This window comes from Nannospalax galili, unplaced genomic scaffold (genome assembly GCF_000622305.1).
Source record: "Nannospalax galili isolate Female #2095 unplaced genomic scaffold, S.galili_v1.0 scaffold397, whole genome shotgun sequence".
In the NCBI taxonomy this organism is placed as follows: Eukaryota; Metazoa; Chordata; class Mammalia; order Rodentia; family Spalacidae; genus Nannospalax; species Nannospalax galili.
This window is the reverse complement of record NW_008341879.1, coordinates 1948954-1961955: the sequence shown is the minus strand read 5'-3', so window position 1 is coordinate 1961955 and position 13002 is coordinate 1948954. Positions and strand designations below refer to the sequence as shown.

General features: G+C 41.6%; 1 protein-coding gene across 1 annotated transcript in view; it reads right to left on the bottom strand.

Annotated features, from left to right (window-relative positions):
- The window catches only part of Ttpa (alpha tocopherol transfer protein), a 22171-nt gene that overhangs the window by 5349 nt on the left and 3820 nt on the right, over positions 1 to 13002 (bottom strand). Inside the window, exons 2-3 of the mRNA XM_008837582.2 lie at positions 9553 to 9706; positions 482 to 675 (exon numbers count right to left, since the gene is read on the bottom strand). Of these exons, the coding sequence (XP_008835804.1) occupies positions 482 to 675; positions 9553 to 9706 (348 nt within the window). The remainder of the gene's footprint in view (positions 1 to 481; positions 676 to 9552; positions 9707 to 13002) is intronic.

The following is a 13002-nucleotide window of genomic DNA, read 5'->3' as shown; positions in this document are numbered from 1 at the left end:
AACTAAATAAAATCATTTTATCACCTAAATATATAAATTCTGTGGTTACTTACTTTGGAATACTTATTTTTGTAGTTTGTTATATTTTAATAAATTATATATACATGTTTAATTATATAATTAAATAATTATATTTAATAAGTTACCATTATTTAAATATCGATATCATTCCTGATATTTTGTTTCAAAAAAAATGTACTAATGGGGCTGAAGAGATGGCTCAGTGGTTAGGAACACTGACCCGGGTTTGAATCTCACACCCATATGGCAGCTTACAACTGTCCATAACTCCAGTCCCAGGGGATCCAACAGCCTCTTCTGACCTCCGCGGGTATTGTACGACACAGGTGCACTTACCTACATCCAGGCAATACACATACACATAAAATAAAAATAATAAAAAATATTTTTAAAAATGTACTAACAAAACTAAGTGCCATTATAGAAAGCATAACAGCTAACAGTTAAAATATATGCTTACTGTAAGTACAGCAGCAATCTTCTTGGCCACAGTGGGGGTAATCTGAAAAGCATGAGAAATCTGCCAGCCCTCCAGATCAAATATAGCCTTGACTCCATTCCGTTGAGTTTCCACCTCCTGTACAATAAGCTCCGATGTGATCAGACTTACGCGAAATACATCATAAGCTGTAAAAACTTTTGGGTCCCAGTATGCTACAAAAAATAGATAAAAGAACTTTGTATCTCATCATTGTGTAAAGAATCAAATTTTTTTTTAAAGGAACAAATCTTTTTAGGGTTAAGGGATCAGTAGAAATAAAAACATGAACAAGAGATCATGAACTGAGGAATAGACTGAATGGACACCCAAGTAAATTTGCCTGCTCCTCCTCCCTCCTCAAATTCCTGGCAAAGAATAGAGTTTTAAGAACGTTGGGGTGGGGGTGGGGAGGGATGCAGACTGAATTTGACTGATAAATGGAGTCACAACATCACCATAGGAGAGGTGCTCCCAGCTCAGAGGGGTTGAAAATGGGAAAAGTATAGGCCTCGGTCATGAGCAGCAGCAAGGGCCCAGGACAGCTTATAGCTAGGATCTGAAATGGACCCACAAGTTCATGTACTTGAAGGCTTGGTCCCCTGTGCAGCAATATTCAGAGATGGAACTTTTGGGAGGCAACTAGATCAATGGATTCATACTCAATGGGCTGTTGGGTGGTAGTGGAAACTTTGGAAGTGGGGTCTGATTGGAAGGTGTGGGTAACTAGGGATGTGCCCATGAAAAGAATATTTTGTCTCAACCGTTCCTCTTGCTGTTACTCTTTGCTTCCCGGCCACCACAAGCTCGTCAGCTTTCCTCTTCCCTCCTGCTGTTATGGTCTCCTGCCTCAGCACAGGTCCACAGTGATGAAGCCAAGCAGCCATCGCTTAAGACCTCTGGAACCATGGGCTTAAATCAATCTTTCCTGCTTTCAAGTTGTTTTCCTCAGGTATCCTGTCACAGTGATAGACAGCTGACTAACACAGCAACTGAAAATGTTGCTAAGGGAAACACTTGGAGAGCAGATAGGCTGGTCCTCTGCCAGATCTCAAGCACCAGAAGCACAAGGAAGTCATGTTCCTACAAGCTTGAACAGAATGGAAAGCTGTATTTGGGGAAGCTCCCAGGCAACACACCCAGGGAAAACAGAGAGCCTGAACGGACAGGAAGCAGTGACACTTCTCTCCATACAGCCCATCCCTCCCCACATCCATGAGACAGCCCATGGCAGAAATTACAGTAATGGAGACGCAAGCAGGTGGTCTTAAAAAAGATCTGCACCTATTAAAAATTTTAATACAGAGCACACATATAGAAGAGAGGAACCAAACTCTAGACAAAGCAGCAAAACTCAAGGAAACAGCTAAGAGAACATGAGAAATTAAAAGAAACATAATTATTTCAACAGGCGTAGGGAAAGGTGACTGAAAACTATCATGAGAATAGGTACAGCCAGTGAGATGGCTCTTGCAGCAAGACCAACCACCTAACCTCCATACTAGGAACCCACATGGTGGAAGGAGAGACCTGAGTCCTGAAAGTTATCCTCTGACCTCTCCATTTGAACTATGGCATGTATGCGCTCCCCCCACACACAATAAATAATGTCTAAAAAGGTAATTATGATGGTAAAATCCTATTGATGAAGACACCACACACTTTGATCATAAGACATGGGAAATCGAGCTGGTACTGACCTGACATTTTCTCCTGCTGTCTAGCTTTCAGTGCTAAAACGTGCTATACAGGCTACTGGAGGAAAATGTTATCAACAGTCTTACATGTCAACCCTGTAAGCTACAATAATAACCATCCTGGCAGGATATTCATGGGTACAATAGTGGCACAGCTATTATGGGGGCAACCAACTGCTTTCTGGTTGGGGGGAGGCCTGCTCCACAGGAGCAAATTCATGCCTTGAACTATAAACCTAGTCAAAAGTCCATGACTGGGGAGGTCATAGGCCCTAGGAAGGAACCTACTATTGTTGCTTTGCTAAATGGCCATAATGTCAAATTGCCTTCTAAATACTTATATTCATCATACCCAAAGGTTACTGCAGCTCTCAGCCCTCAGTGGAACACGTTTTTTTTTTCCTTATTTTATGAATCATGATTAATGCAGAGATTTATAACTGATCAAAGTGCATAGAGTAAGTGACTTCAGAGTGCTCATCCCTAAAGGGATATTTCTCTCATTTCTCTCTCTCTCTCTCTCTCTCTCTCTCTCTCTCTCTCTCTCTCTCTCTCTGATAGTTACATGCATACAGACCCCCAACACTCAAGCAACATCTTGAAAGAGGGACTGGAAAGATTTTAAGAGCTAGAGGTGGGGGAGGACTGCTGGTGTGACAGGGCTGGTGTACTCATGAACTCACAGCAGTTATAGTTGCCCTGCACAAGATCAAGCCAGTCAACATTCCAGCATGGATGGGGAAGGGGTTCATGAATCCCACACCTAACTAAGGAGCTACCGACAGTTAATGGCAGCTGGGAGAGGGAGAATCACTTTTCTTCAGGAGCGTGGCCCCTGGTATGTTGCCCATGCTGCAGTTTGTGGCTCTTCACCAATGCCCACATAGGCAGCACTAATTAGATCCAGTGGGTTATTTAAAAAAAAAGAAGAGGGCAAGAAGTTGGAAGGTGAACATGGGATAGGGTCCGAGAGGACTTGGGGGGTGGGAGGAGTAGATGTGATCAAAATAAGTTGTGTACATGTACAAAGGATGACTAAAAATATTTTGTTTTTAGAAAAAATAGGTAATTATTCAAAAGGAGTAGTTGATATCTTAGAAATTAAAAGATAATTCAATAAAAATTTTCAGTTGGTGGGATAAGTGACAGAATTGACCCAGACAGCGAGTGAAAGTTAAGCCGAAGAGTTTTTTTCAAAATGGCATGAAAAAGCAAGATGTGGTAAGTCTTAACAAAACATTAAGAGACCAATGCAGTTAAATCTGGAAAATTTGAAACTCGAATAATAAGAAATTTAGAAGAGAGAACAGGAAACAGGAGAAAGGAATATTAACGGTAGAGAAATTTTCCATAGCTAAATAAGATGTAAGATTTCAGACTGAAGAGTTTGCAGAGTGCCTAATGGGGTACACGTGAAAAAAGATTGTGTCAAACCAGGTGTGGTGGTGCACATCTGAGATCCCAGCATTTGAGAGGTGGAAGCAGGAGGATCAATAGTTCAAGGCCCCCTTCAGCTACGTAATGAATTTGAGGCCAGCCTGGGCTACAGGAGACCCCGTCAAAGAAAACAAGGAAGGAGAAAGAAAGGGGGAAATGAGGGAGCAAGAAGGAGGGGAAGGAAGAAAAATGATAGAAAATTGTTTATAATTAAGAAATGGCAAAAGCTCAGAAAATCAAAGATCCTGGCTTGAGTAACTGAGTAGGTTGTACGAGCCATTTACTGAGATGGCGTTTGGCATGGAAAAGAGCAGATGTGAACATGCCAAAATGCTGAATGAGAGACTTCAAGCTGGATACTGCTGGAATAGGGAGCTGGTTGTGTGGATTTTAATCCCCAAGGAACAGAATGTGATGAAGATACAATTCTGGGAATTGTTTGTGCTTATATGACATCTATGACAGGGACTGTCTAGATCTATTTTCCTGTCATATTACAAAGACAGAGATACATGTAAGGGTATGGAAAGATGACTCCGTTAAAAGGTACTGCTTTTGCAGAGGATCGGGGTGTTGAATTCCCTAGAGCTGGAGTTACAGGTGGTTGTGAGCTGTTGTACATGGGGGCTGGGAACCAAATCCTCTTCTGGCCTCCACGGGCAAACACACACACACACACACACACACACACACACACACACACGCACACTAAATAATACATATGAAATGAAGGCTGAAGCAGCTATCTTGAGGAGTTTCAGAACTTACAGGCTAGATAGAAGAGCTGATGCCTACAGGAAAGATGAAGAGCAGTCAGGTCGAAGGGAAACTCTAGGAGCACAGGACATCAAAAACAAGGAGGAGGAGGATAGTTCAAAAAAGAGGAGGTGTTCAGTTGTCCCGACCCGCAGGACAGTCAACGTGGGTTTCTGGAGGGAGGAGAGGGGACGGAAAGGGACAAGGGATGCGAAGAATGGAGACAAGACAGGCTTTCTGATCAAGTCTCATTTAATGAACATCTACACAAAGTTTTTATAGTGAGGAGAGGGGGAAGTTGGCAGGGAAAAATCCATTGAAGTAGGGCAACTTAATTAACAGAATGATTATCACAATAACACCACACCAATTGATCACAGAGTAAATTCCATAGTAACACCACAATTCTATATAGCAAGTTATAAATCAATTAAGAGGTTACACTTGTGTGATTACAGAGTGAGGGAGTCTCTCAAGCGTTAAGTGCCCAGGTTAGAACAACATGTTTGTGAGAGGCTTTCAAGTATAGTCATCTGGTTAATCCCAAACCAGGCCAGCCTTGATGTCTGAAAAACAACTTTGCCAGAAATCAGGTCTTGCTATTTCCTGGGGTAGGGGCCTACGGCTCCCGACATTCAGTCATTGCTGAGAGATCAAGTCAAATAGGTTTAAGCATCTTTACCATATTTGGTGGAAAGAAGGTCACTGATGATTGCCCAAAGGTCTTCAGCAGAGGAGGGAGTGAAACCAGACCAGGGGACAGAATATCACTAGTACAAGGAATCTGGCTGAGAACAGAAGAGGGGAGGACAGAGGTGGCTGGGATGCAGGCTGGAGAGGATTGTGGGATTGAAGAGGATTTTTTGTTTTCAATGGCTGAAGTTTAATAAATTTAAATGCCACTTGGTCTTATTCAGTATGAGGGAAAAAGATAAAGATCTAGAAAGAAAAGAGACAATTACAAGGATTTCTAGGAAGTCACAGTGGGACTCCCCTTGCTTTGTTATACCACAGATTCCTGATAAGAATTAGAATAATTGGGCTGGAGAGATGGCTCAGTGGTTAAGAACACTGACTGTTCTTGCAGAAGACCCGGGTTCAAATCCCAGCACCCACATGGCAGCTAATAACTGTCTATAACTCCAGTTTCAGGGGATCCAACAGCCTCTTCTGTCCTCTGCAGGCACTGCACGACACAGGTGCACTTATCTGAATGCAGACAATACACACATACACATAAAAAAATAAAATAAAATATTTTAAAAGAATTAGAATAATTAAACCAGCTCAAGAAAGTACTCCACGACTTTAGCCACTGGCTGACTGCCACAATGATGGTGTAAGCAGAGCAAATGAAGTCTTCAGATCATAAAATAGTTACTGCCCTAAATTTCAGAGTCAGCCAACTTGTCTGACCTGTTCTGTCTTGTATTCACTACCTGCTAGCATAAATTAAAAGTTCAGATTCTCAGTTACAGTAGCCATAGTTCAAGTTCTTAATAGCCACATGTAGTCTAGTAGCTATAAAACAGTTTCTCACAGAAAGTTCTATTAGACAGGATTGACTAACATTAGGCTCCACTAAGGCAAAAGGAATGCAAATTTTAACTCCTTTCCTAGTATCTACTTAGCATTTATTGTTTGTTGTGTGCCAGCTAGTGTTCTTGTTATGTTATATATGTGTATACATGTGCTGAATAAAACAAGACTTAATACAGCAACCCTATATTGTAGGTTTTACTCTGTGCATCTTAAAGATTTCAACCAATTCAACATGCCTGAACAAGGCAGTAAGCAGTATTCCTCTGGGCTCTCTGCTTCAGTTCCTGCTTCCAGGTTCCTGCCTCGAGTTCCTGCCCTGGCTTCTCTCCAAGATATAATCTATATTCTATATCTGTAATCTATGATCTGTAAGATAAGCAAACCCTTTCTTCCCAGAAGATGGCTTTGGTCAGTGTTTTGCCACCGTGATAGAAAGCAAACTAGGACACTGCTTCGTAGCTTCAACTAAGCCATGGTCAAAACTGAATATTCATTGTTAAAATCTGCATTTGCTCCTGTATAGTAGTTGGACTCAGGGGCCTAAAATTACATCTTCTGTCATGTGGCTAATAAAGGTCTACACAAAGGGAAGGACTGCATTTCTCACTGCTTTTACTGAACAGACACGGCAGGGGTTGGGGGCACTACTGAGTGTCTGTGAAAAAGCTCTGTCACAGGGCTGGAGAGATGGCTCAGCGGTTAAGAACACTGGTTGTTCTTGCAGAAGACCTGGGTTCGAATCCCAGTACCCACATGGTAGCTAACAACTGTCTGTAACTACAGTCCTAGGGGATCTGACAGCCTTTTCTGACCTCTGCGAGTACTGCATGATATGGGTGCACTGACCTACATGCAGGCAATACATGCATACACATAAAATAAAAATAATAAATAAGATTTAATAAAAGAAAAAGAAAAGGCTCTATCACAGATGTGATTCTTCCATTCATCCAATTAAGTTGAGAAAATTTGTAAATTTTTATTCTATCTTTTGATTTTACTCATAAAATTCCTCTAAGTTTCTTCTTTTCCTCCTAGAATAACGAACAGGAGACTAGCACCAAGCCTTCTTGTTCTGATTTTCCAAAGACCTACATGTTTCCTTGATTTTTAAATATTTTGAGTTGAACAGCATGCTGAAAAAATGTTTCTGATAGGGGGTGGTGGAACACAGTACTTGGGATGCAGAGGCAGGTGGATCTTTGTGAATTCAAGGCCAGCCTGGTCTACATAGTGAGTTCCAGGTCAGCTGGGGCTACAGGGAGGCCCTGTTTCAAAAAGACCAAAAAAAAAAAAAAAAGTTTCTGTGTGCACACGTGTGTGTATGAGCGTGTGTGTGTGTGTGTGTGTGTGTGTGTGTGTAACATGCATGTGTGCAGTGAGTTCATGTGGAGGCAAGAGGTCAATATCAGGTGTCTTTATCATTCTCCACCTTACGCTTTGAGACAGGGTCTCCCACAGAGTCTACAGCTCACTGACTCGGGTATTGTGACTGGCTAGCAAGCCCCAGGAATTCACCTACTTCCACTTCCCTAGCACTGGGATTACATGCACATACTACCAAACAGTGGCACGTGTGCTGGTCTCTGAACTCAGGTCCTCATGCTTGCACAGCAGCTTCTTACCACCTGAACCATCTCTCAGGGCTCCTAAACAACACACTTTTAAATGACTATACTCCAAGAAGCCCAGGTTACACAACAGACTTGTTGGTTCTCTGCAAAGGTATTTGTGATCAAAATTGTACATTGGCTTTCTCACTATAAAAGTGTTATTTTCATTTCTTTTGTCCTGGTTAGTTTACAAACAAGCTAGGAAAATAAAACAAACAACAACAAGAACACCCAGCCAAGTATTCCAAAGCCCAGACACTTGAAGAAGAAAAAACTACAATTGCAGGTTTCAGTTTAATGTTCTTGAGACCTGAGCACACTTGTCAGATAAAAGTAGGACATCAGTTAAACCTGAATTTCAGATAAACAGTATGCATAAGTATTCCCAAAGCATGCTAAAAATATATTTGTTACTTATATGAAGTTTGAATGTAACTAATTTTTGTAGTGTGTTGGTTTCTTTGCTAATTTAAACATATACTGGCCAGCCCATCACTAAGGAGCTCAAGGAATCACCTGTGACATAGGTGGAGAAACAGAAGGGCAGAAAGGATATTATGGTGTTTACTTTGTAGGTGATGACTTCATGATTAGCTCACTTTTATTTGAAACATAGCTATGGGAAGAAATACAGAGTCATTCTACTAAATAATCAATGGACTTTCAATAATTAACAACAGTTGGGGGCTAGGGAGATGACTCAGAGATTAGGAGCACTAACTGATCTTGAAGAGTACCTGGATTCAGTTCCCAGTGCCCACATGGTGGCTAACAACCATCTGTAACTCCAGTTCCAGGGGATCCAACATCCTCTTCTGGCCTCCACAGGCATTGCATGACACAAGCTCACTTACATATATGCAGGCAAAACACTCATACATATAAAATAAAAATAAATAAAAATTTTAAATTAACAACAACAACAACAACAAAACCCAGTTGAGTTAAGGGTGAGGATCTTATACAGAAATAAGCAGTGAATGATAACAGGTGGGCATTTTCCATCTTTAAATAAATAGAAATTACCTGGGCATGGTGACACCTGCCTATGATCCCAGCTATTCGGGAAGCTGAGTCAGGAGGATAATTTGAGCCCAGGAATTGGAAGCCACTTGAGTGAGTCCCAATGTTCAAAGGCTGCTTGGGCAGTAGCTTGAGACTCCATCTCAAAAGATGTGTGTTTGTGTGTGTGTGTGTGTGTGCGTGTGTGTGTGCGTGTGATGTATGTGTAGGCACACATACCACAGACCCATGTGGAGGTCAGTAGACAACTTTGTGGAGTCAGTTCTCTTCTTCCACCTTTCTGTGAGTTTTGAACATGAACTCAGGTCATCATGGTTGTGCAGCAAGTGCCTTTGCCCATTGAGCCATCTCATTGGTCCATATGTTTTACATGTATTTTATTTAGAGAGAGAGAGAGAGAGAGAGAGAGAGAGAGAGAGAGAGAGAGAGAGAAGAAAGGCACACGCCTCTGAGGGCAGGAGCTGGACCACAACTGGCAGGGAGGTCAGAGGACGATTTTGGGGAGCTGGTTTTCTCCTGCCATGGGTGCTTGGGATCAACCTTATGTCATCAGGTTGCACAGCAAGCACTTTTGTCCACTGAGTCATCTCCCCTCTCTCCTCACCCTGAGTTCATGGTATCAGGAAGTGGATGATGAAGTAATAAGGGTAGAGTCCCCATTAATAGGGTCAATGCCCTTTTGAAACAGACCCCAAAAAAGGCTCTTTGCTCCTTATACCATGTGAGGCCAGAGTGAGAAGATTCCTATGAACTAGAAACAGGCTCTCATCAGAACAAATCTAATGACACCTTGATGTTGGACTCTCCAGTCTCCAGAACCGAGAACTAAATTTCTATTTTTCTAGGCCACCCAGACTATGACATTGCGCTATTGTGGCCTGAGCAGATAAGACACCAACCTACTAGAAACACTAGGAAATCCAGTGATAAAAGGTGAAAGTAGGGAAGACAAAACGGCCGAGGAGAAACACTGCACATGACTCACCGATTCTGTAAATAAGAACTCTGCTGCCAGTAGGGTCCCTGGACCTCAGCACTCCATGGTAACCAGCCTTCAAAAGGCCAAGAATACTTCTAGGGTGTAGATCCGCACTTAATTCTGGGCATTCTGCTCTCCATTTATAATAGTTTTTCAGTAACTGAAAAATAAAATTAAAATTTGTTCATAGATAGGGTGCATGGTAAGTGTTCTGTAAAAACAGGAAAGCCTTGACAGTGGACATGAACTTTGTCATCCATCATGTCAGGATCTTTATCTGGGGGAGCTTTTTTGTTGTGATAGTCAAAGTTCCCGTCATCAAAGAACCAAGACCACAGGAGTTGGTCCTCAATTCAAGATTCAGCCATTTTTCAGTTGCTACCTGTAGAAGATAGTCTCCCCAAACAGTCACTAAGTCCAGACCTACTGATGTGCATCTTCCAGCAAGAGGTGGGATGGCCTTACACTTTGCTTTGACCAATAGAATGAGTTGACAGTGACACTGTACCAGGCCCAAAAGCCTGGTGTCATCTGAATTTGCTTTTAGGGATCTAGACGTATACGAGATTCCTAGATAGTAACCGTCTACGCAGAGAGAAGCCCAGGTTGAAAGGCCATCCTAAATAGTCTGACCTCAGCCAAGATGCCACCCAATGCCACAAGGAGCCAAGATGCACCATGCCTCTGAGACTCGGCCAACTGGAGAACACAAGCAAATGCTACGTCAACTGTACATCAATAACTTTCCAGAGATTTCTTAGCAAAAGATAACTCAAATACTACCTATAGCTATACTACTATAGTGTATTTAAAATTTATTTAATTTTCCTCTTTATGATTTTGAGCATTCTCATTTTTCCCAAGTTGACAATATATTTGTTTTATGTTAAAAGAGCTCTATCATCGGGGGCTGGAGAGATGGCTCAGTGGCTGAGCGCACTGGGTACTCTTCCAGAGGATCTGGATTCAGTTCCGAGCAGCAACCTGGCAGCTAACAGCCCTCTATAACTCCAGTTCCAGGGGATCTGATACCCTCTTCTGGCCTTCATGGGCATTCCATAATATGGATACACTCAGAGTCATGCAGAGAAAGCACTCATAAACATATACTAAAAATAAATAAGTAAAAAGCAATGTTTGGGGGCTGGAAAGATGGCTTAGTGGTTAAGAGCACTGGCTGCTCTTGCAGAGGACCTGGGTTTGATTCCCAGCACCCACATGGTGGCTAACAAGCATCTGTAACTCCAATTCCACGGGAATTTGACTCTCTCTTCTGACCTCCATGGGCATTGCACAACACAGGTTCACCTACCTACATGCAGGCAATACACTCATACACATAAAATAAAAATAATAAATAAAATATTTTTTTAAAAAACAATGCTTTAAAGCCGGGCGTGGTGGCACATATCTTTAGTCCCAGAAATCAGGAGGCAGCAACAGGCAGAACTCTGTGAGACTGAAGCCAGCCTGGTCTACATAGTGACTTCAAGATCAGCTGTGGCTTTAGGGAGACCCTGTCTCAAAATGACCGCCCTTAAAAAAAAAAAAAAATGATTTTATATAGCTCTATCAGCAATGTGGAACCATAAATAAGTAAAAGGAAAAGAACGGTCAACATTTGTGAAAACAGTGGGAAAGCCCTTCACATTGTGTATGCAGCTCAGCATTTACTGTACCTGGATATTAATCTGGGGGGCTTCACCACACAAACATTGTGTTTGAAATTCACAGTATAAATGTGGTAACTGTACTCCTCAAACAGCAGTAATCTATAGAAGACACAAGGAGTGAGCTGTGGGCGTAGTCCCTGCCTGGGGCCGACCAGGGGAAGAGAGAGCCAGTTGCACTGTGAGAGAAGCATCCCCAGGGTATCCTATAGGACAAAGCCTCTGTGGTCCTCCCTTCCCCCCTCCATTCTTTCAGTCTCCTTCATTCTCACTTTGCCACCCTCTCTTTCTCTCTCTCTCAGCGTTTGCATGTAATAAACTCTTCTTAGCTTAAAAAAAGAGAGACTTACTAAGCATGAAATGCAACAAAGTGAGAAAGAAAAAAGTCAGTCAATTTGCCAACAGAAATAATTGGTGACCTAAATAGCCATTTCCAAAGGCAGTAAGAACAAGGGGCACATTGTAGATACTGACGCACTCATGTTGGTCTATAAGATGAATTTCCCTTCCTCCTCCTGTTGTAGGTGACATCAGACTCAATGTCAATAGCATTTTATGAAGCCCATTTACTTTTTTGACAGTTTCCTCAAAAAAAAAAAAAAAGCAGGCCTTTAAAATCTGATTCAAGGTCAGTCTCAGAAGCAGCATCCTAGTGACTAGACAGAAATAATGGTTTTATTGTCTTGTGGGATTTTAAAATTTTAAAGCATAGCCTCACTAGAAAGGATCTTTGAGGTAACAGAGGCAGGGTACTCAACTTTTGTCCCTTCATACTGTAGGGCTCCCAGGAGATAGAAACATGTTGAATGAATGAATGGATCAATGCATGACTCCATCAGTGGTATTACTTCTGTAATACACTATTACTTTCATGCCTCTGACACTTCACTTTCCCAAAGTGAAGGATCGAAATCCAAATCTTTGATCACTTCCAAGGATAAGTAAATTCACAAATCCAGTTGACATAAATGTAAATGCTAAAAATAAATTGCTTCTAAGCCATTCTCAAACCAAACTCTGTCCACAATAATTAAAAAATGACTGCACATGAATATTTGTTATTGAAAACTGCCTATTTTGCACAAAAATTAGAAATGTATATTTACAGTGTTACATGTTAACTGTGCTTAAGATAGGTTCCTTTTTACATTTTCCCATGTGTTTTCAAACAAAAAAAAAAACCATATCAAAAACAAAAGAAAATGTGTACCATTTGTATACAGCACAATAACATCATCTCAGCTCCCCCTCTCAGACACCCTGAGAGATATTCTGTTATATGGATAACAAAGACACAAGAAACTACCAGTTAGCCAATGAGCAGTGAAGACCAAAATTGATAGACGGTATAATAAATTTCACAAAAGAAGCTACAATTAGAGGGAAATTGGTGGGAAAGGCCATGGAATTTTAGAAGTTTTGAAGTCTTGGGATAAACCATAAAGATAGTTAAATAATTTAAAATATCACGTCTTTGATTTTTTGTTGCTAAACTAATAACACAATACCATAGGTTGCATAAGTTATAAAGAAGTGAAGTTTAAGCCAGGCATGGTGGCCCATGCCTTTAATCCCAGCACTCGGGGGCAGAGGCAGGTGGATCTCTGTCTACATAGTGAGTTCCAGGTCAGGTGGGGCTACAGGGAGACTCTGTCTTGAAAAGACCAAAAATAAATAAGGGAGGGAGGGAGGGAGGGAGGAAAGAAGGAAGGAAGGAAGGAAGGAAGGAAGGAAGGAAGGAAGGAAGGAAGGAAGGAAAGAAGGAAGGAAGGAAAGAAAGAAAGAA